This window comes from Cryptomeria japonica, chromosome 4, assembly GCF_030272615.1.
Source record: "Cryptomeria japonica chromosome 4, Sugi_1.0, whole genome shotgun sequence".
Classification (NCBI taxonomy): Eukaryota; Viridiplantae; Streptophyta; class Pinopsida; order Cupressales; family Cupressaceae; genus Cryptomeria; species Cryptomeria japonica.
In genome coordinates this window covers 3,318,023-3,341,111 of record NC_081408.1, presented here as the reverse complement: position 1 = coordinate 3,341,111, position 23,089 = coordinate 3,318,023, and the positions used below count along the sequence as shown (strand labels likewise).

Below are 23,089 nucleotides of genomic sequence, written 5' to 3'. Positions count from 1 at the left end.
TTTAATAGTCTCCAAGTCATGCACCCTAATTAGGGTTTCTTCCCAACACCCACTTTATGTTTTTAAATTGAGTTTAACTTTTCCCTTTAATACTCCTTTTAATTTGAGATTATTTAAAACTTTTAATATCTCACTCAATTCCTTTTTCTCTCTCCTCAAGGGTGTCCAAGATAAGTCACTTATTTCACCCTTTTATCATTTTCAATGACTTTATTATAACTTAATGATTTGGCTTTCCAAGATACCTTTAATATCTTTTATAATATTACAAATAAACATAAAATGAGTGAACTCCATTTTCTCCTTCCTAGGACGTCTAGCAAGGAAGCACATCACTCTCTCTCTAGACTCATGTATACCTTTGAAGGATATATTCTAGGATTTTAATAGAAATGTGCAGAGAAATGGAAGTAGAATAATTTACAAAAGATAATGTCATGCTTCTACTTGTATTATTCCAATCAAATACATTACATATATATAGGAGTTTAATATCCTAAATTATAGGAAACTCCCAAAACAAATTACCTAAATATGTTGAGTTGTTTTAACTTTTAATAACTCAATATATTCGTACCACTAATAAAACAACCTATTAAACAAACTATCTGACTAATAATAATATTAAGTTGTTTCTATACAACTTAATATTAATATCAAATTAATCAACACCCCCCTAAATATTTTATGCATCCTATGATGCAATATTACCACCTATGTGAACCCTAAATCCCAACACCCACCCTAGTGTGAACATGGGGTGAAAGTACATCATAATACTTCATGACCACACATTGTAGTTCATCCTCAAGTATGAGTAGGGACGTATACATCTACTCATGTGAAGCAATAATGGAACTAGGAACTAGCCTCACTATGCTCACTATACTTTCATCCAAGGATAGGGACAAACACATGGAACCATGGAACCATGGATAGGGACTAACACGTCTATCCAAGGTCTTACATCAATTTTGGATAGGGACAAACACATCTACCCAAAAACAAGGTCATGAACAGGGACATACACTTCTACTCACAACAATTATAAATTCGGGACAAACACATCCAATCATAACCACCAACTCTTGTAAGTGGAGACAAACACATCGAGTCAACTTGTGAATGGGGAAAAACACATCCATTCACAAACAACCAACAATAGTGATTGGGGACAAACACATCCAACGACTTACATTATAATAGACTGCCCTGATTTGCTATAATCCCCTTGTCAACTTGCTGTGGTAATTTCGTCAAACAATTGGCTGTCTATCATTTAAGGTCTGATTTTTTTTTTTAGCTGATACCTGGTGCATTTGTAGTTTATATTTTGGAGCATTCATAGCATACCAACATTGATGTTTAATTCATAGTCACATACAAAATGTTTGGAAACCAATATAACCAATAAAATATTCAACCTTCAATTTTTTCAGTTCAATCTCATAGTTCGATTTTCAGAATGAACAAAAAACACAGTTTCTTAATGAACATTAATTCCAAACACCAACAACCAATGAACCTGGACTGATTTGATGATACTCAGCAGCAGCTCACCCATTGGACAGCCAAAAACCACGATTTTCCTTTAGCAATCTGCCACACCATTGCTTCTTCTATGGTCTGATAGCAAAATGCAGCTGCTATTATATTGTGCCCAACTCACCATTAATACTCCAGCAAAGAGAATGAGAATGTTCCTTCTATATGCCTGCCTGTAACACCTCCAGCAGCTCCTACGGCTCATCCCAAGAACCACAACTTGCTCTATCAATGACTGCGGCTGCTAACCACATGACAACCCTACATATTTTGCAGGTTAATCAAGTTCAGAACACCAAGAAAGCGAATAGGAGTCTTTACTGTTCTGTCGTGCTGACTGGGAATGTGAATCTTCAACACTGAGGATGGAGGTTGCTCAGGACTGCGAACTCTATTTGTGGCTGCCTAGTCGGAATCGAACCTTCCATGCTAGTTATTAACTAGACCACAACAACAATATTTAATGCTGGAACTCAAAGTACCTGTGTGCTGCAATGTCTGTCAAGCTGTGTCAACACCAACAAACTGAAAAACTTTGCTCATTGTTCCTAATAGTACCAACTTGTCTTAAAATCTCCCAGACCTGGTCTTTCACAGGCGTGAGAAATGCTGCAAGAGAGGGTGTACATCCTCCATTGCCCGAGAATTTCCAGATTTCTCCAGAAACTCAACAATTACCCAAATAACACAATTTCCAAAGATGATACAAACTGCATTTAATGCTTCCATTTATAACTCTCATTGGGTTCATTTCCCAAGACACCGCGAATGTGGGATAATTAAAATAATTAAATAACTCATTAATGCCCCAAATTTGCAAAAACTTGTTAGAACATATTAGAATCAAATTCCGATCGCACCGGAGTGATCTTGATGACGAATAATAGAAAACGAAGTCGATCGGGAAACTTACTAAAAATAGACAGCTTCTCCAAGATTCTTGTAGACCAATCTAGAGGCCATAAATCACTTTGGAAAGTGGCGTATAACTCTACTAAACCAACTGAGCTCATCGGAAACATTAGATTACTCATCTGAATAAGCTGACGCAAACCCAGAGTGTCAGCTACTAAAGCTTGCTAGAGAACTTGAAAAATTGGGGACATTACATACATCATCTTGTCAATGGGGACAAACACATCAGAAAATGATTCTAATATAACGTTATAAATCTTAGGCATATTATAAATATACAATTTAAATAATTATTAATTATTTATAAATGGTAGTTTTGAATAGGTGCACCATGTAACTAATAACTCGTCAAGCATTTTGCCAACCCTTCTATATTTAACAAGCTTCACGCTCATTGACAAGGATGGAAATTTGGAGATTAACAATGAATTCTATCAATATGCACAAGAGGTATTATTGACTATGTGGAAGTAAGAAATGTTTCCCCAAATTCGGTCTATGTTTTAATCATAGTTACAAGACTCCAAGTCAAACTCAATGCCCAAACTTGGCAAATTGAAAAACCCAAAAAGTTCAAAGATTTTTAAGGATTTTAAACCTCTTTCATGCACACTTTAATAAATAAACCTTGAAGACACAATAACCTCATCAAATAGAAGCTAATTTGATCACATACATAGGTATACATCAATCACATAAATATAGACACAAATTTTAGCTAGAGGAAACAACACATTTAGATATATAAATATTGTCAAATGTATACAAAACTCATGTAATATGAAGTCCATGGCATCAAAAGTTTCAAACAAATAGTAAAAAAAAGCTAGAAGTCTATGGGCCAAAGGAACCTACATCACTCAAAGTTCCATGTGGGTGTCTAAGATAGGTCCTAGATGAGGTTGCAACCATGATATTTGCCCTTGTCTCAATGACAGCCACACCAACATCCAAGGTGTTTTCTTGCGCTCTCTCCTTTGCCATGGCTACTACCTCAACCTCTCTATCCACCTAGTCAACCCAATCAAGGTCCTCATCACTAAAAATAGATACTTCAACCTCAAGGATACAATCAAATTGTGGATCAACCTCGTCTAGTGTGGTGGATGATAAGTTATAGCCCAAAATTTGTCTATGGTGAAGGCAAAGATTGTAATGGACATAGACTAGATCATTCAACCTTTGCACTGATCGTCTATTGCACTTCTTGGAGTGTATGTGCTCAAAGTTCAAACATACTCTAATTGCACTCACGACTTGAAGCATTGCACAGTTGGCTCAATACTCACACTACAAATCTTTTGAAGATTTGGTAACTTAGCACCAAATCTTTCCCACCATACATCTAAGATGGGAAAAAGAAAAAAATTCTCATAGGAAAATTTTTTATTTTTAAACTTAAATTATGCTCTTAATAGATTTTTACTTGGCTACAATGTCAATCGAGTTACCTTGCATATATATCAACTCCCACATAATGGATCTAATAGTCTCCTTGAACCTATCCATGTACTCATATATGTAGGCCATTGTGAGCTTCTCCCTATCAGCAACTCGTAGGAGAATCACCAAAGGCTCTCTAAACTGCAATTATTGTGAAACATTAACATAAGTGTGAACAAAAATAAACAAATAACAGAAAAAATATGAATAAAATATAATGTAGAATTAGATTTACCTCTATTATATCCATACTAGGTACCCAGAAGCTTTGCTCATCAAACATCCAATTAGCCACACCAACCCCCACATTGCTCTTAGCATATGATGAGGAATTCCACTCCTCACTAACTAGCATGCGCCTCAAAGCCTCGTTTGCCTAAAGCAAGGATTGTAATGCGATCAGATTGGTTGCCAATGGGGTTATTCTAGGACGAGCCAACTCCTTATGCCCTATAATTGCCTCATTAAGTTTTGGACCCATGTGTGATTGTATATTTGTTTACAAATATTTTATGCTATCTCCACACACTTCGATCCATGGAATCTTTCCAAGATCCTCCAATATGGGGTCAACGCAATGAGCAACACATGGAGTCCAAAACAATGATGGGTGTCTATCCATCCGTGGTCTACCTAAAGCAACATAATTTGTTGCATTATATGTAACCGCTTGCAACATATTCTTCTCACCCACCTCAACCAACACTAACTCCAAAACTTCACAATGGAATTCAGCATTTTTGGTGTTTCTCAAATCATCAATAGATTTGATGACTACTATGCCACCTAAGAAAGAAACAAAATCAATGATTCAATAAAGCATAAATTAAAAACATTCATCACTAAATCAACACATTTTAGGAAGAAACAAGAAAATTTAACTATGTTTTGTTTCTTCTATCCTTCCAACCATCGATCGTGATGGTCCAACCCTTCATCCATATCAATCGCTGCTCCTCTATTGTAGCTTTCACATCAGCCACCTATTGTGACAAAATAGGGCCCTTTATTTCCCCATCATTAGGGGCTTTGAACCCTGCTCTGCAAACAATAATGGCATCAACCATGCTTTGCCAATAAGGAGACCTAACATGTCATAATTAATTTAAATAATTATTAAAAAATGGAGTTTAAATTTGAATTTGACATAGCTCTAAATATAAAAATTCACAAGACAAAGAATCAAGCTATATATTTTAAAACAAACAAACAAACAAAAAGAATAACTGGAATGGAATGTAAAAATAGAACCAAAAATCTCCAATTGCACTTTTAGTTGCGTGAGAAAATATATGAATTTAACCTAAATGCACAAGCTCTAGGCCCAATGCTAACATTGCCACTACCACTACCACTACCACCAGCACTACCAAAACCCTAAGATGGACAAAATCAAGGAATGGAAGAAGACTCTCCACTTTCACGAATGCCTGCCATCTCCTCACTTTGCCTCTTTTTTATTTCTTTTTGTTGCTCAAAGGTTTCTATTTACACTTGCACTCCCGATAAGTAGGATCTCACAAAAGAGTTGCAATTTTAGTTTGTAGGTTAGAAAGAGGTGTCATAGTGGGCTACCATGCTTGTTTCCACCCTACTCTTCTCTTGAATCAACCCCAATAGCTAAACTCTTTTGGGATGCTCTCTATCAACTTGTTTGCTCCCATTACTCAAGATCATGGCTAGGATTCACTAGGGTAAATCCAACCATCAAGTTGTCAAAATCTTCAACATTCACTTGCAAGGGACTAAGAGGATGCTGAGATGGTGTATCAACTCCCATCATGTAGTTATGTGACTGGTTTTCCTCCATTTCTCCATCGCTTTCACTAGTTCCTATTTTCTAGGCCTAGTAGCCCTAAGAGCCCCTTTTAGCCCTACCTTCACGGTTTTTGCTCAATTGCTCAGAAAAACTCCAAAAGACCTCCTAAGAGCTTTAATGATCCGAATACCCTTTTGGACAATCTTTGAGATTCAGGAGGTTAGGTTGTCTGATACTTCCATACAAGTACGAACCCCAAAATGGCATTTTTTAAAGGGTTTAAGGTTTAGAGTGTTCTCCAATAGGGTTTACTGTTCTACACACCATGTCACACCTCCATCCTTTCTCTGAGACTCTGCTAGGCTTCCTTCTTCCATGCCAAACACTTGGCACAAACACACTTGATCATCCCTGCAAGAAAAAGTGCACATAACAATCAAGTTCCCTAGCCAGGCTATGGCAGAGCTTGCCTAGGACTTGATAGCAAATCGGTTCAATGCAACCTCCAAGGCACCAAAATGAATATACACACTGTACACAGGTTCCATGACTTGAATCCCAAGGGCAATTGAGAAAACACAATAGGATTTCAAGTTGGAGCCATTGCTAGGGTCTTAATCCCTTGCTCAGACCGAGAGCAGTGCACTTTAAGAAAATTTGCAAACAAAGCACTAAACCTGCACTATGAAGGAGTATAATCACCTCCAAAGCACCACAACAAAGAATGTTAAACAACCACGAAAGAACAATACTGAGATTAATCCATCTAGTACGGACTGCTATAACCAAAATTACAAGTTTCATGCAAAAATCTTAAAATTGCCTTCAAGTATTATTCAAAATTTGCTCTTGGATCTTCCAACCCCTTTACAATGATTTCGAAAGCATTATATATGCTTCCTTGCTCATAACCAACCACCCATCAGTTCCTCAACCACCGATTTGCTCATTTTTCAGAAGTTGCTCCAAAAGTTGCAAAAAGTTGTCAAGCAACAATGACAACTTTTACTCCACCATGCAATTTTGAAACTTATACATTTTTACTCACTCTAAACCCCCTAGGATGGTTCCCTAACATCAAACCAACATGTCCAAAAGCCTTATGTGGCCTTAGAAAGAGTTTTACACTATTTTGCAAAATGATGCCATTTTTGGCTTACAAGGGCACATTGGCCAAAACCGAGAAAACAAACTAACGCTAGAGACAAACATACTTCAAATAACCCTAAAACACTCTTGTGGACCTACCAACAGTCCATTATTCATTCATTGACCCTACTGAGGATCATCCATTCCAAAATTGTGAAAATTTAGAAAGAAATCAAGGTGCTCCTGCACCAACTTCACACATAGCTTTAGGAGGCAATTTTGTGCATGGATTAGCATCATGGGCTGGTATATTTGCAAGATGGTATTTTAATCTATTAATTATTAGAATAATATCTTTATTATTTATTATTAATGGTCAATAATGTTGGAATCGTTTGTCGTTGCGCCAAAAGCTCGAACTATCAACGCCCGATACAAACGCCAGATTTAACCCAACCCACCAAAGGTAGTTAAGCCATGTCACGAGTCCCCAAGGAGGTGCTGACCACCAAGTCAACAATCTCCCCCTCAGCACCAATTGAGCCTTCAACACCCACTGAAGGGAGAATCGAACCCGTAATCCAAGGCTTTGATACCAATTGTTGGAATCATTTGTTGTTGCGCCAAAAGCTTGAACTATCAACACCCAATACAAACGCCAAATTTAACCCGACCCACCGGAGGCAATTAAGCCATGTCATGAGTCCCCAAGGAGGTGTTGACCACCAAGTCAACAAATAATGTAACATATTGTGCATACTGGATACTTTCTAATTTTCTTCAGTTTCATAATCCTTTATTAACAAAAACATATCTACTAAAACTAAGGAAAGTCTATAAGGAACCTCCCACTTAAGCCTTTAGTGAAATACTTCAACTAAACCCTTCACACATTCTTTGGGGAAGCAGCCAGTAAACCTTTGATGAACCTTAAGGATTCCTCTAACTAAGGTTTTCAATATAGTGAAAACTAATGATAATGACATCAACTTATTACAAAGCCTTATCTTATTGCTTTACTTATGGGATACCAAAATGTTTATTTACATTATGTGCAATGACACTTGTTTGGCAAAAAAAATTCAACTACAGTTTATTTTCTAGTTCACCTAAGATCTCTTTCAAGAATCCTCCGCAATTACTTTGACCTGATTCAGCTCCATTTATCACATCAGTGCTGACAATGAAGATGCTTGTTATCACACTAGATTCAAAAGCAAAACCTAGTTCAACTGGCATGTCGCTCTCTCATTGAGGTAGACCTCTCCATGCTCTTTAATAAAGGTATTTATTAACACCACTTAAAAATAATTAATTAATTAATATTTTTTTATATAATATATATAATTAAATAATAAATCTTAAAAATAAAATAAAGTGAATTTCAAATAAATAAAATAAAAATACCGTGGTGCCCAATTTAGGGGCTTGGGACCTAAATCTGGGACTAGGTATTTAAGCAGGTCTGGGTGCCATTTGTAGGACAGGAAAGATACAATGATGAATTTGCAAGGCTTTTCCTGAATTGCAGAGCCAGGATGAAAACCCCATCATCCTACAAGGTTATGATGCAAACCCTAATCCTGTTTCATCAATTTTTCCATTCAAATCTACAATTCCAAAATTCTATTTTTAAAGTGTCTTTTAGGGCAAATCTGATCCTACAGGTGGTTGCTGATTTTGAAGGTCTGCCATAGACCAAACTGGACAGTAGATTGCCCAATTTATTCACCTGAGAATCGCCTATTGCTGTTGGATTGCCAAGAGCAGTGCTGATTGAAGTTCGACAGCCCTGTTGAGAGGAGAAATTATGTATTTCAACAAATATTTGCAGACCTGGGCAATGCAAACCTCATCATCAGCTGAGTTAGTGATCATTGCAACAAATCAGACCTATGAAGGCATGCCAAATCTGATATGGACCCTGCTGGGTGCATGTACATTAGTTTGTCGTATTATTTCCTACTGTTCAACTGTGACATGGTTTTCTCATGTTTGCAATTTGGCAACATAGATGGTTGATGGCGCATGAGGGCTTCAGTGAGAATCGCCAACAGTCTGAATTCAGAAGACAAGAAAAATGACAAGGAGGTGAGACAAAAAGTCAAATACATTCCATCTTGTCTTCTTCCCTTCATAAACACAACTGTGTCCTCTTCACCAGAAAAGATCAAGCCAAAATATTTTTAACAGGAAATTTAAAACGTGTATCAAAAACATGTTTGGTTCATTCAAACTAAAGCCAAAAGTAACTACTATATTGTCAAACTCGTATTGCAGAGAGCAAGAAAGAAAATAAGGAATTGGAAACTTTCTAGGTTAGTAACATGTTTCATCCATGCTGCTTAAAAAACTAAATGAACATAGAGTTGACAAAATATTAAAATTATACATACCTCAGCTGGCTATTACTGGAATTGTCGATTGATGGCATTCTGAAAGCCCAAAAAGAAAAGAGTTAGATAGGCCTCATTAAGGAGGGAAGCATTAATATGGAACAAAATCCTACAAAGTGTACAGAAATCCATAAAAATATTAAATAAATCAATAATATGTAAACATTCACTAAAAGCAACCTTTTGCACATAAATATTATAAAACAACAACGAAGACAAATTTTATTCCTAACCATATCCAACATGAAAGGAAGCTAAGGTGTGCAAAAAAACTTCCTAACACTAATCTAGGGGGGGAGATGTTGCAAATTTTCTTTACAAATCTTAACTATTACAACAATAAAAACACATTCACAAGGAGATAATGAACATGCATAAAGATAAACATAATGAACACAAGATATATAGTGGGGAAAACCCTTTCTGGTGAAGAACCCAAAACTCCAAAAGCACAGTACTTTGTATTCCAATAAACTAACGGTTGTATTCCAATACGGTTACCAAATGTGCAAAGTGGTGAAAGCTGTAATGCCCTGCCTCTGTTCGGAAAATTCAATAGTCTGATTTTTGTTGGATATTTTTTTTTTGAGGTTTTGTTGTCCCTGTTGTGTTTGTGGTTTTAACAGTTGCATTCATTCATTCATTCAATTCATTGATTCATTAAGAAAAGCACTATGAGAATGCATTAATATTCCCAAAAAAACAAAGTTACAGTTCCAACGATATAAGGTCCTTTATGGAATTAATTCAAGCAATAATACATCTCAGACTTTCTTATCGCAGTTTAGAAAGATCACAAAGTACAGAATGTTTACAAAACCAAACTTAAGTGATAACTCAGAACCTGGTCAGCAACGGCGTACAGCTGCAGACTTATCTTCAACGCTGGTAATGATTGTATTTCTTTACCAAAATGCTCCAGTCCAAATCAACTAGGCGACTCCAAACTTGATACTGCTGGTGACACTTTATCATCCACGTTACTCCCTGCTTGACTCCCCAATTCCTCCAAAGGCACGACTAGTATGGACTGCGTGATTTCCACAGATCACCACGAACCAGGCATAACAGATAGAGCAGCTCTAAACACTTAATGCGATACACATACAGGTCTCACTTGGCTGGAAAATATATCAATTCTGTTGTATTTTCACAGGTATCGCATGTCAAGAGCAACATATATCCGATCACACCTTGATGTAAGTATCGATCTGCTGAAGTAATAATGCTGAGTGAAGGAGAGCGATCTGAGAATGTGTATTCCGTTCCATTCCAAGAATGAAGACACCTTCGGCACTTATATGTGTATCGTGACCCTTCACATGAGTCGTCCTCCTTTACAAGGAGGGTGACTCTTCAATTTGAAGAGTGCCGACTTACTTAAGTAGGCCTATAAATTAAGTCGGCGATCATAGACAATTAAGTCTCCCGCCACTAATAATGCGCCAACAGTCCCTCTTTAGCTAGAGCGATATTTTTCTCAAGATCTGAGTCACATAGTGGCATTCAGCATAGCTACTCCTAGAGTGGGAATGTAAGTGAACACAACTACCATGGCTACCCCCATGGATGGTGAATGAATAGGTATCACCTCACCATGATAACAAACATCATGGCTTGTCCATAGACATCACCGCATGTGATATCCACCATTATAGCTTATCCACGAATATCACCTCACATGATATCCACCATAGAGATTTCCTCAAGTAATATCCACCATTATGGCTTATCCATAGATTAACTTCACATGATATCCACCATTATGGTATATCTAAAGATATTACTACATGGCATGTCCACAGATTTCATGTCACATGAAATCCACCATGAATATCTCTTTATGTAATATCCACCATTATGGCTTATCCATGGATATCACGTCTCATGATATCCACCATTATGGCATATCCATAGATATTACTACTTGAGATATAAACCATTATGACATAATCATAGATATCACGTCCCATGATATCCATCATAATGGTATGATCAATCAATATCGTAAGATCGTCACCTTACGATAATGATCAAATGTACAAGTATTCACTATTGACCTCACAATAATAATCACAGGGGCTCATCAAGCACTGAACCAAAATTGTCATGGAGTCACACACATGACATCCACCATGAACCATATCAAATGGTGTAGATAAGGGCTTTCTCCTTAAGTCTCTCTCAAACAGAAATGCAATCACAAGATTTTACACTTAAAAACATCTTTTGAAAAGAAGAATACATTAGTGAATAGCATACCTTTCCACCATGTCTCTAACATAGTGATACTTGATCTCCACATGCTTTGACCTTTCATGAAATACAAGGTTGGAGTATGCATCACTCTTGGTGTATTCCAATCTCACCAAGTATTCATCTATCCAGGAATATCATGACCTAGAAGTCAGCATAAAGGCCTTCCAACCTACATAAATGGGACTCCATCTCATGAATCATAGTCCTTTGACTGATCACTAGAGAAACCATCTTGACATGGTCCACTCCCTCTGAACCAATATAACCAAGATCCTCATATATCAATAGAAGCACATCCTCTTAGCTGCTCCCTCTGTCACGGAAGCATCCCCTGCTCACATGGTCCCAATCATGGAAGATATCTTTCTTTAGGAGACTCATCATCTAGTATGATCCTCATACGGTTGGAAGTGCTAGATCCAAAACCACCATGGATCTATTGTCATAAGATCAAGCCCTAGGCAGGGATATGATCATCTTGAGATTTAGAGCAAAATCCCTTTTCAGTATGCTCCCTCTCACTGAGAGAGCCCTCTTGTCTCAATCTTGGCTTTCTAACCCTAGATGCCATCATTACCAGCACAAGTGCCTCTATGGCTTTCACACGTGAACTGTTGCACCTCTGCAGGTAGATATTTGTTTTATAAAAAATGGAAATGCACAATCTCAGAATCTCCACTAAAGTCCTCTGCATATTTCTGCTGAATTTTAATCTCTTCATCACAAATTGAACTTCAAAACTCTATAGCCTGAAAAGCAACGGACTGTTATATATCTGTTTGTCACTTTGTATTAATAAAGTTGGCCATATTTAAGAAATCTGCCCAACATATTGTTGACGTGTCTAAAGTCGCATCGCTGCAAACTCCATCCGGCCAACGCAGAATAGAATTTACTCGTTGAGTATCCTATCCTCTCTTGGAATAAGGAAATCCCTAATGCTGTTTTTTGCGTTTGATCAAAGGGGATAACCTCAAGGTTTCGATTGTCAGGTCTTGACAGCGGGATTACTAAGTAGTTTGATGTGTTTTGCTGGAAACACAAAGGGGACTTACGGTGATATGGATAATTGTTGGATGAGTTCCCTAAAATTCTGTCCGTCTTGTTATCCGTTGGTTTCAGTTGGATGATACTATTTCAGCTGGACTGTGGGGGCTTCTCGGTAAAAAAAAAAAGGGAAAAAAGAGAGATAGGGAAAAGAGATACAGAAAAAATCTAACTATTTAACTAAAATAGCATGTTTAAGAAAAACAGACAGACACCTCCAAATAACCAGATTAAACACTATCAGCCATTTAAGCACAATATTTGTATGAATCTAGTGCGATCTTCAAGGAAAATAGAGTTTTCATGCTATTAAACACAACTTGAGAACTTTAACATTCATTCGATAAATGTTCAATAACCGAACTAAGCATATGAGAAGGTTCAGATTAACCATGCAGAAGGAATAACAATTAGTCAATCCCTAATGGTATGAACAGCGAGGATTCTATCAGATGTTTATCTAGAAAATGCTATAGAAAAATGAAAGAAACATAACTGAATAATTCAAATTGGTGAAGAAGGAGACCATGCACTCACAATGAAATTGAAACAGTCTTAACTTTGCATTAAATCCTGTGTAAATTTCGCCAGAGCTTCAGCAACAATCCATGAACTTCTTACAAAATAAGGGAGAACCAATCCCTTTAAATAGGTTTCCAAAAATAGATGAATGGCCAAGATCTAATCTAAACAAGTGGCCAGATTCATCCTTGCAAAAGGTACCCATACCCATAAATGGAAGGTGAATATCAGCAACTACCCAAAAGGGAGCAATAACTACCCAAAAAGGGCAATTAAAATAAAAGCTATCCATAATAATTCAAAAAGTGCACATGCACAAAGTTTTAAGCTTACAGTTGACTTGGAAGTCAAATATGACCCTCTAGGTCAAAAAGTGCACTTTTCTAAATTTAAAAGAAAAAAATGCTTTTAAGAAAGCACCTTTTCCTTTCCAGTTTCATATCCCTTTACTAGAAAGTCACTCTCTTCATGCAAATACTCTTGCCAAATGTCTCGACCTGCTGCACGTTCTTCACGAACATATTCTTGGAACCTGGTGCACAATTTGGACAGCAAACTGAACTGAGGCATAGGGGGATGACGAATTTTATACTGCATGCCCTTGAGGTATTGGTTTACGTGCTTCAAACCATCCTGCCAGCTAGAACGATTACGCTCAAAGCACAACATGTCTGAATGGAATTGACCGACAAAACTCAGGTCCTTAGTGGAGTAGGTGATTCTATTCATTCCCAATCTTTCCTCCCAGTCTGGTTGTATTACGTCATCGGACAGATCATTTCTCCACCCAGAAACCATTGATCGGAGGATTGCCTTGCCAAGTTCCTGCATGCCTTTCAGAATTGCCTCGCATGCATCGTGTTCTTTATCAATGATTTCCTTTGTCTCATTCTTCATAGTGATAGTCCAATACCATTCTTTGAAAACCCTGATATCATGGGGGTCCAAGATGTTGGAGAGTGTAGGGATCTATGCTTGGGTCCAAAAGAGAGCTCTTACAAGAGGAAGAGTTGTAGCAACTACCTCATGGATTCGGAGGGATTCCCTTTTTACCTCTAGTAGCTTGACCAGAGTGGTCTCTCAATGGTGGGCCATTTCTTTTACTTCTTCAAGGATTCGCTCTCCCCTGTCTTTGATGCCTTGCACCCATTCCTTGACGGCTCTTGCGGTATCCCGTATTCCCTCAAATTTTGTTGTGGTCCTCTGTGCCAATGTTGTCGGGGGAATATGGGATTTAGGAGCATTATGTAACGGTCTCAGGAGTCGATCAATGTACCCCTCGGCCTGCTCAACACGAACTCAATACATGTCCTTTTCAGTTGTTATCTCTTCAAGTTGTCTGAGCATGTTTTGTACGGAATCCTTGAATTCCTCCCTTTCCTGCTCCTTTGTGGCTCGTCCGATGGGGACAGTCGTGATGCTATAATCAGCCAGTGTAATTTGATCTACTGGCTTATCTACAGGCGGGGTGGCAATATGAAGGGTACGGTTCCTTTGCTCATCTTTGGTTATCCGGGAATATGCCTTAGGCTTTTTCTTCCCCTTGGCCTTGGCTTCGCCTATACACGAGAAGATGTCTTCCAAGTCGATGGGTGGCTTGGTGGCTACCTTGCGCTGAGTTCAAGCAATTAACCAATCTTGTGGTACAGTCTGGGCTGATGCTATGGTTAAATTTGCACTTTGCTCCTTAATGTTCTCAGCCAGCTCACTGCATATTTGCAGCTGCTCCGTGACGAGAGGAGTGGAGGAAGTGTCAAGTCCCTTGCTCACAGCTGAATTCTCCCCCACTTCACTGAACAACTGTCTGGTATCTTCATGTGATGGTTGTTCTTCAGTCTTTTCAGGCTCACGGGTCTCATCTGTCCTTTGCTCTCCTTCAAAAGTAGAGTCATCCCGGGCAGTACTATGCAACTGCAATTCATGGCGGCTACCCTGAGTGGGTTCATGTACCTTTGGCCCTTGAATGGATGGAATCTCTCCTTCCTCTACTTGATTATCAAGCTCGCCAGATTCAATGGCTCTTACCTCTGTATCAAGCTTGTCTTGTTCAGGAGGATCATCAGCTCCGAATGCCTTGATATCGCTATGGGAAGGTGGAGCAGGTATATAATCTAGCTCAACTACATCATCAGACAAACTGGGGTCTTTTGATGATGAAGTCACTTCTAACCTTCTAATAGGGATCTTCTCCCTTCTTGTTCTCTTAGATGTCCGAGTTCCTCTACTGGCTTTAGCCTTCTTCCTTTTGTCAGGCTTTTCAACTTCTTCCTTAGGTGCACTGGAGGTTCCTTCATCATCAGAGGACTGAGAATCAAGGCTACCCATCAAGTGGTAGGTGAACTGGACTCCCTCATGAATCAGCCGCTCAATCTGCTGGTGCAACCACTAGTCAGTGTATCTTCCTGGGGCTGCCATAACCGCCTCAAAATCAGTGATTGGATCTTGTGACCAATCGATGCCTGGCAAAAGGTGTCTTACCGCCTCAAATTCCCGGACTTGTAGACAATTTCCAGAATCTGTTAACTGATCTGGGACCCGACGGTATTCATAGAGTCGCATTTGCTACACACTCAGCCTTGAATATTCGCATCGTCGGACCTCATAGTCATCAGAGCAGTTCTTCCAATAATCTTCAACTGACTCCTTTGCTCTGTATCGCCTGCCATAGGCTCTCTTTGCCAGATTGTCATGATCGAAACATTTCCTTGGGAAATGTTCCTGTAGGCCGTAGGAGGCTAGTTCTGCAAGGGATTCCTCTGCATGGGCTAGACTCTTGAGATGGACATCGAGGTTACCTATCATCATAGGTAAGGCAAATCCGAACTACTTCTTGTCTTTGAGTAAATTGTTCATCGGACGTGACTGCCTTGCGACTTCCAAAAGAACTATTTTGTCAGTTGGGTACCGCGGAAGTCGGAAAGGAGTGCCTTCAAAGCCGGCTATTCGGATGTAGGAGAATCTTGGGAACTAGATGAACCAGGCGCCATATCTCTGTACCAGAATTGTAGCTTGCTCTGAGAGCCTTATGTGCAGTCCTCCTTGCATCAGCCTGACCAGGCGCATTGTGAAAGCGTCATTAACTCGCTCATACTGACCAATTGCATAGGCAGGGCTATTCTTTTCTCTTTGAGCTATGTCTTGATAGTGCAGCTGTGGATAACAGTCATATACCTTCACCTGATTGGGCCCATTCCCAATTTCACCCTTCATGATTAAACCTAGCAGTGGTTGGTTCCTGGCGAACATTTAGACTAGATAGGATGTCATAGTAAAGTACTTTTTAGCCTCAAGTTCGATCAATTGGGTATGGATGTTGTCACTTATGATCTGGGCCCAGTCAAACTTGGATTTCCCAGCGAAGAGCTGTTCTGTAAAGTAAAACATCCATTCTTCAAAGTAGTTGGATTGGGGGAGTCCCATAACCGTGCTGAGCAATGTGACCATGTCTCCACGCTCATTGTGGAAGTCACTTCTGGGGGTCTTTTTTCCAATCCTGATGCTTGGAGGTCTTCTCTCCTTGTACCACTCCTCATTTATCAGTGTTCTGCATCTGGCGGGGTTCATATCATACGCCCCCTGCACTTCATCTATAGTTGTTGCTATGGGGTTGCTTGGGAGGGGAATATTAAATGCGTCACCAATGGCCTCAGGAGTGAAATCGGCGAGGACCAAATTCTCGAGGAGCACCAATCTGGAGTTTGGTTGGTAATGTCGGGCAGCTTCTACTACCAGTTCATAATTTTACACTGATGGGGGAAATCCTGCTGCTTGAGCGATTCCACTCTCCATCATCTGCCTAGGCCTACCATAGGCATTAGGGGAGAAAACTCTGTCTCTAAAATCTTGAATACCAATGTGGCCCAGGTCAGTATCACCTATACTTTCCCAGACACTGCATTTTTTATTCCCTCGGTCCCCCTCTCTGATACTGATATTTCATCTTTTCGACTCTACAACGAATATCTGACTTGGATGCTCGTGACGTCTCGGCTGCACCAGGTATCTTTGATGATTCTACCGCCGACTTAGGCATTTATCCTGCACAGTCGGACGCGGATTACGAGACGATATAAAGGAAATGAGGCAGCTTAGATAAAAGGGACACGCTAGCATACAAGGATCAATTTGAAAACCGAATTTAAAGAAAAGCATGATACTTTAGCTAAAAAACTTGACTGATCTAGATATGAATATTTATGGAGCTTTTCGTTTACAAATTTGCTTATTCGGTTGTGGTTCAAGGACTTAGACAATTTCGACTGCTGAACTTACACTTAGGCGTTTTAGGATCAATTTTCAAAAAAGGACGACCTAAGTTTGAAAAATGTGTTTCTTGGCTGATTCCTAGACTCTGTTTTCAATTGCTTTGCATGACGTCTTACAAACGGGAAAAGATGCGGTTTTTAAGACTTGATCAATTTAATTCATTCCGCATACACATCTATAAGATTTTGCAAATATTTCAAATGAAGCAAACTTACCTGGCGAAATGAATGGCGTGAATCTACACAACTTGAAAATTTGAATGGGAGAGTTCTGCAATTTGAATTTTAACGGTTAACTCCCTATTCTAGATTTTCGCGCCTAAAATTTGGAGAGAGAAAAATACAGTTATAACACTCAGACTTAGCAATTTTATTACCTTGGTGATTTTGCCTCCTGCGTGATTTTTTCAACAAATTACTTAACCTTCCACACTTCTCTGCGATTGTTATGGGTTCAAGGTGTTTGTAAAGGGTTTGGAGAGCTTTTAGAAACCGCGACTTTCTCCTATACGAACTTCGGCGTTTTATTGCTCTCTACAAGGTATGAAAACCTCGTGACTTTCACCACCTAAAGAAGAATCGCGGTATTACCTTAAATGGCGAATTTCGGAAAATAAGACATCTTTGCAAGTTTGTAGCCATCTAGAAATCGCGGTTTTAACCCTACGCGAAGTTTCAGCAATGGAGAATGGAGTTCATGAAAAACACTCACTGTGCGATTTACCTCATAGCGCAACCTTCGGCAAATGGGGTTTCCCTTTTATCCTCTTCAAACTTTGGCGAAAATGACATTTACCTCCAAAATTGCGACTTTCTTCAACTTCGGGCTTGTAGGGTGCTTTTCCAACTTCTAACCTCTCACATTTACCTCCTAAATCGCGATTTTCAGCGATTGGGAGAAGTTTGCAAATTAATGAAAATCGCGATTTTCCTTCGGTAGGCGAATTTTGGCTATGTGATTGCTTTTGCAAGTTTCACTTTTCACGCACTATCCATAATGCGCTTTTTGGGAATTTGAAGAGGTTTTCAAACTTTTTAACTTTTAAAACTTTCTCCATAATGCGCTTTTCGACATTCTAGGGGGTTTTGAAAAGTTTTAACTTTTAATACTTTCACACACTCTACCCTAACTTCGGGTTTGGGAGGCATTTTGCAAACTTCAGACTTTTCGCATTTTCACCTAAAAGTGCGAATTTCGACACTTTCATGCACTTTTCAAACTTTAAACAAATCGTGCTTTTCCCTTTATATTTGCGATTTTCGGGGTTTTTGTGGGCTTTGCAAGCTTTTGTATTTTTGCATTTTCCCCTAGAAGTGCGATTTTCGGGCTTTATGTGCCCTTTGCAAACTAAAAAAACTTTCCACTTACCCCCTTTGCACGCGTTTTCGGGGTTTTTGAATGTTTTGAAAACCTTTATACTTTTGCGCTTTACCCTCATTGTGTGATTTTCGGTGAACTAGAGAGTTTTTTAAACCTTCAAGTTTTCGCACCTATCCCCTATGATGCGCTTTGGGGTTTTTAGAACCATGTGCAAACTTCGGCAATAATGAGTGTTTTGGAAACTTTGAAACTCTCTCAATATTCCTCTCTTATGCGAATTTTAGGGTTTTGACCCATTCTGCAAACTCTCAAAAACTCATGTAATTTCTCCCCCTTAGTGCGAATTTCAGGATTTTTGGGAGGTTTTGAAACTTTGACATTTTGCATCCTTTTATCTCTCCTATATCCTCTGACGAAAATCGGCACTTTGGGTCCTCATGCGACCTTCAAAGGTTTTATCTATTACTTGGGGCGATTTTGCCAGTTTCTATCATTCCAAGCCTATCTTAGGCGATTTTACAAGTTTACACGATCTCTTGGAATTTTCATGCCCGAAGGCTCAACTGATCTTACGGATTCACCGGCTCTGCTCATGACATCATCATCTCATGGACTGATTACAAGCATGCTCAAAAGGACGCGAGACACCCTGGGTGGAACTCAACAGGGCGAAGGTGAAAAGACCAAAAAAGAGGAAAGGGGACCCTATCGGCAATAGGGAGCGTGTGCAACGCACAACACATATGAAGTCGACCATGCTACTCTTATTCTGAAACTTTTATTTATTGTGTCAGTTTTATCACAATTTATGTTTGTCTCCATGTAGAAGAGTCGGCCATCAAAACTACCGCCTTTGATTAAGTTGACTATTTCTGATAAAATCAATGTTTCCTCGTAAACAATGATTATGTTTTATTGTCTAATTAAATATTAAAGTTGCACCATTCTGATGGAGTCGCACTATAATAAACTTCTTATTACGAACCATTGAACAAGTATGAAGTCGATTGATTTATAAAGTCATCCATATTGATTTTGAAGTCGCTACACATAAATACTATAAAGTCGCCATTGGTTTATTTAATTGCTGCTCTCCTTAATCCATTCCATGGATTTAGCGTTGCTTTTTCTGTCCATATTGACTATGAACACAGCCCTTCTTTTGTTCATTCAATCGCTAATATATGTTTGAATTCCTTCATATGAGATCACTAAGCATTGTCATCAATTTCTCTTCAGACCATTCGCCACTCTCTACAAGAATAATACACTTTTAACTTGCTGCAATAAGAACTGGATGATGCACAGTGGAATAAGGTCGACCATTAATGAAGAGTAATCCGATCACCACAATCATGAGTAAATCTATCAAAATGAGCAATGACTATAATCCTTCACAACCTCTGCAATATAGATCACCAGTGTATTTACTAACTGAGATACATTAATATACTGCCCTACAACAAACCCTCCCAGATCTCATCAAAATAATGTGGCCAGTTTCTAAATACGAAATAGCAAGAAATAGAGTGACTTCATCCAAACAATTTAAATGTTGATCAAGGAGGATATACTGAGGCTGCGAAAATGATGGTCCCATCAACCTCTAATTGGCCAATAACAAAATAGATCACGGTCTGGTGGGCCAAGGGATATGCCTCTGAACTGTTGTTGATCCTAACTGCATGTGCCTTCATACTCCTCCATTTGTGCAAATAAATGTGTGAAATTCTCCCTCACCCGCTCGATGATTGGATATCTGGAAGTAAACTTCCTAAAAAGATGAAGATCGGCAATGTATGGGAAGCACCATTTCACTCAATATTGATGGAGGGACTATCAGCACAACCACTCATGGTGAACTTTTCAATGCATCGTACATTCTTCACTGTTGGAGAAGATCCTAAGATAAGGGTTTCGTAGATCATTTCCAAGCTAGTGTGTGACAAAACAGTCCATTGCATAGATTGGTCAAAATTTGACGCAAGCGTTTTAGTCTCATCAAGCGCATGACGAATTTTCACTCCTTAACTGGAGAGATGCCAAAGGTTAATTGTCAAAGAGATGATTCGTTATCAGGAGTGAGTTCAGAGTATCAAATATCCAGAGGTCACATTGCAGCGATCTCATATCTCAGCAGCAAGAGCACACGCAACGTGCAACGACGGCAACTATCGGATCCCCGAACTTGTTCAAGCATGGAAGTCTTTAACTAGACTATACGGAGAGATTCCTACAGAACAACTGAACAGGACACTCAAACCGTGTGATCCTACTAAGTTCTTACTCGCCTAAACCAAAAGATCCTAGGGTTGACCACACAAATCGACCAACTATCCAAGCTGAAGTCGCAGGTCACAATCAAAGTCGAGAATCTTTGGGGGCGGCTTCAATCCGCATACGGGCTACGTCTTCACAGGAACTAACTTCCCCACAGAGCTCCGATAACCTCAGTGTTGTCAACCTTGGTCTCCTACGGCACCACCTTCATAGTTGTTTACTCTGTCCTAAATTCTATTATCAACACTATACAGTTCAATGTATATGCTCTGTTGTTTACGACCCACACAAATTTGATGAACCAAGGGCTTCTCATTCTAGCTGCTAAAACACCAACCCTCGTTTCAAATGCAACCAATAATGTCATGTATTCTTCAAATGCACAGGAGTAGGATCTTTTTGCTCTGATACCATGTTGTATTTTCATAGGTATCGCATGTCAAGAGCACCATATATCTGATCACACCTTGATGTAAGTATCGATCTACTGAAGTAATAATGTTGAGTGAAGGAGAGCGATCTGAGAGTGTGTATTCCATTCCATTCCAAGAATGAAGACACCTTCAGCACTTATATATGTATCGTGACCCTTCACATGAGTCGTCCTCCTTTACAAGGAGGGCGACTCTTCAATTTGAAGAGTGCCGACTTACTTAAGTCGGCCTATAAATTAAGTCGGCAATCATTGACAACTAAGTCTCCTGCCGCTAATAATGTGCCAACAAATTCGACCTGCCAGTTCCAGAGCTCCCTCTCGCTTTCCACATTGGTCTAACAGCCACCACGCACTTCCCACTGAGAGAATACGTTGGGATAGGAACTACCATACACAGGAAATGGTTGCGACTACAGTAGCTAAAACCTTTGCTGAAATGATACTTCAGCTTCACCAATATTATATTTACTAGTAATTTCGATCAGCTTTAAACAAAGATTCTAAACGCTGGAAGAGTATTCACTGGACATTCGAACTTACCAGGTTTGCATTCCATAGTTCATGGCTTCCAATGTGCCATCCAATACTTCCATTTGAATCATATTCCCCAGACTCGATCTTTCACAAACGTGGGAAATGTTGCCAATGAGGGTGAATATCCCCAAGAGCCAAGAAGTTTTCAAGATGTCTCCAGTAACTCAAACTTCAAAAAAAAAACACCATTCCCAAGATGATCCCAAATCTTCATTAAATGCTCTATTTATGACTTCAGTTGGGCACATTTCTCGAGACACCACAAATGTGGGATAAATGAAAGATAGAATAAAATATTATTATCCCCTTATGTCTCCACAAGGAAGGGGTACTTTTAATTTTTCCCCTTTAACATTAGCTTCAGCATTAAATAACCACTAAAGTTAAATAATTAAATTTAACTTTAGGAACTTTTAATTTATTGCCCAAATAAATGATGGCTCATTAAATTTGCAATCCAAGTGAAGAATTAAATGCACCAAAATATTGACAACCCAAAATTGCTCCAAATTTTACCAATAATTGAGCCCAAATCAACTTACTATAAATAGTAAGTTTTTGGAAAACCTGTCAAATCACCTCCGATTGGCCTCTACAATTGAAATTACCTAGGCCAAATCCATCAACAATCCTTGTAAGGTCCTGGTTAGCCCTCGGGCCCATGGCAGAAGGGGCTAACGACAAATCGCCAGATGACTGCTAAAAAGGGGACATTACAAAAGCACTCTATGGCCTAAAACAGGCTCCCCATGCTTGGTACATCAAAATTCACAAGTACCTCATAGATAATGGCTTTCAAAGGAGTCCATTTGATTCTAATTTGTATGTCAAAAACACTAATGACAATTATTCTTATTCTTGTTGTCTATGTTGATGACCTCATTTTCACTAGTAGTTCGACACTTCTGATCGATCAAATCAAACAGTGTTTGTGTTAATCCTTTGACATGACAGACTTGGGACTTTTGCACTATTGCTTAGGTGCTGAAGTTTGGCAGACTGAAGGTAGTATCAAGTTCCGGATGCAAGACTACAAACCTGCATCCACACCTATGGAGAAAGGGTTGAAGCTGACAACCAAATCAAATTCACCTGTGATGAATGAATCAGCATTCAAGCAACTAGTGGGCAGTCTCATCTACCTTACTACAACTAGGCTTGATCTAAAGTTTGTAGTGAGCTACATTTCACACTTCATAACAGCCCCCAAGGCTAATCATTGGGTAGCAGCAAAGCATGTGTTGTGTTATGTGAAGGACACTTCTGATTTTGGTCTTT

The 23,089-nt window shown here is 39.0% G+C and overlaps 1 protein-coding gene across 2 annotated transcripts in view; it reads right to left on the bottom strand.

Annotated features, from left to right (window-relative positions):
* The window catches only part of LOC131064536 (syntaxin-31), a 125,367-nt gene that overhangs the window by 26,777 nt on the left and 75,501 nt on the right, over window positions 1-23,089 (bottom strand). For both annotated transcript variants that reach the window (XM_057998684.2, XM_057998685.2), the window contains exon 4: window positions 9,148-9,186. In XM_057998684.2, coding sequence (XP_057854667.2) covers window positions 9,148-9,186 — 39 coding nt within the window. The remainder of the gene's footprint in view (window positions 1-9,147; window positions 9,187-23,089) is intronic.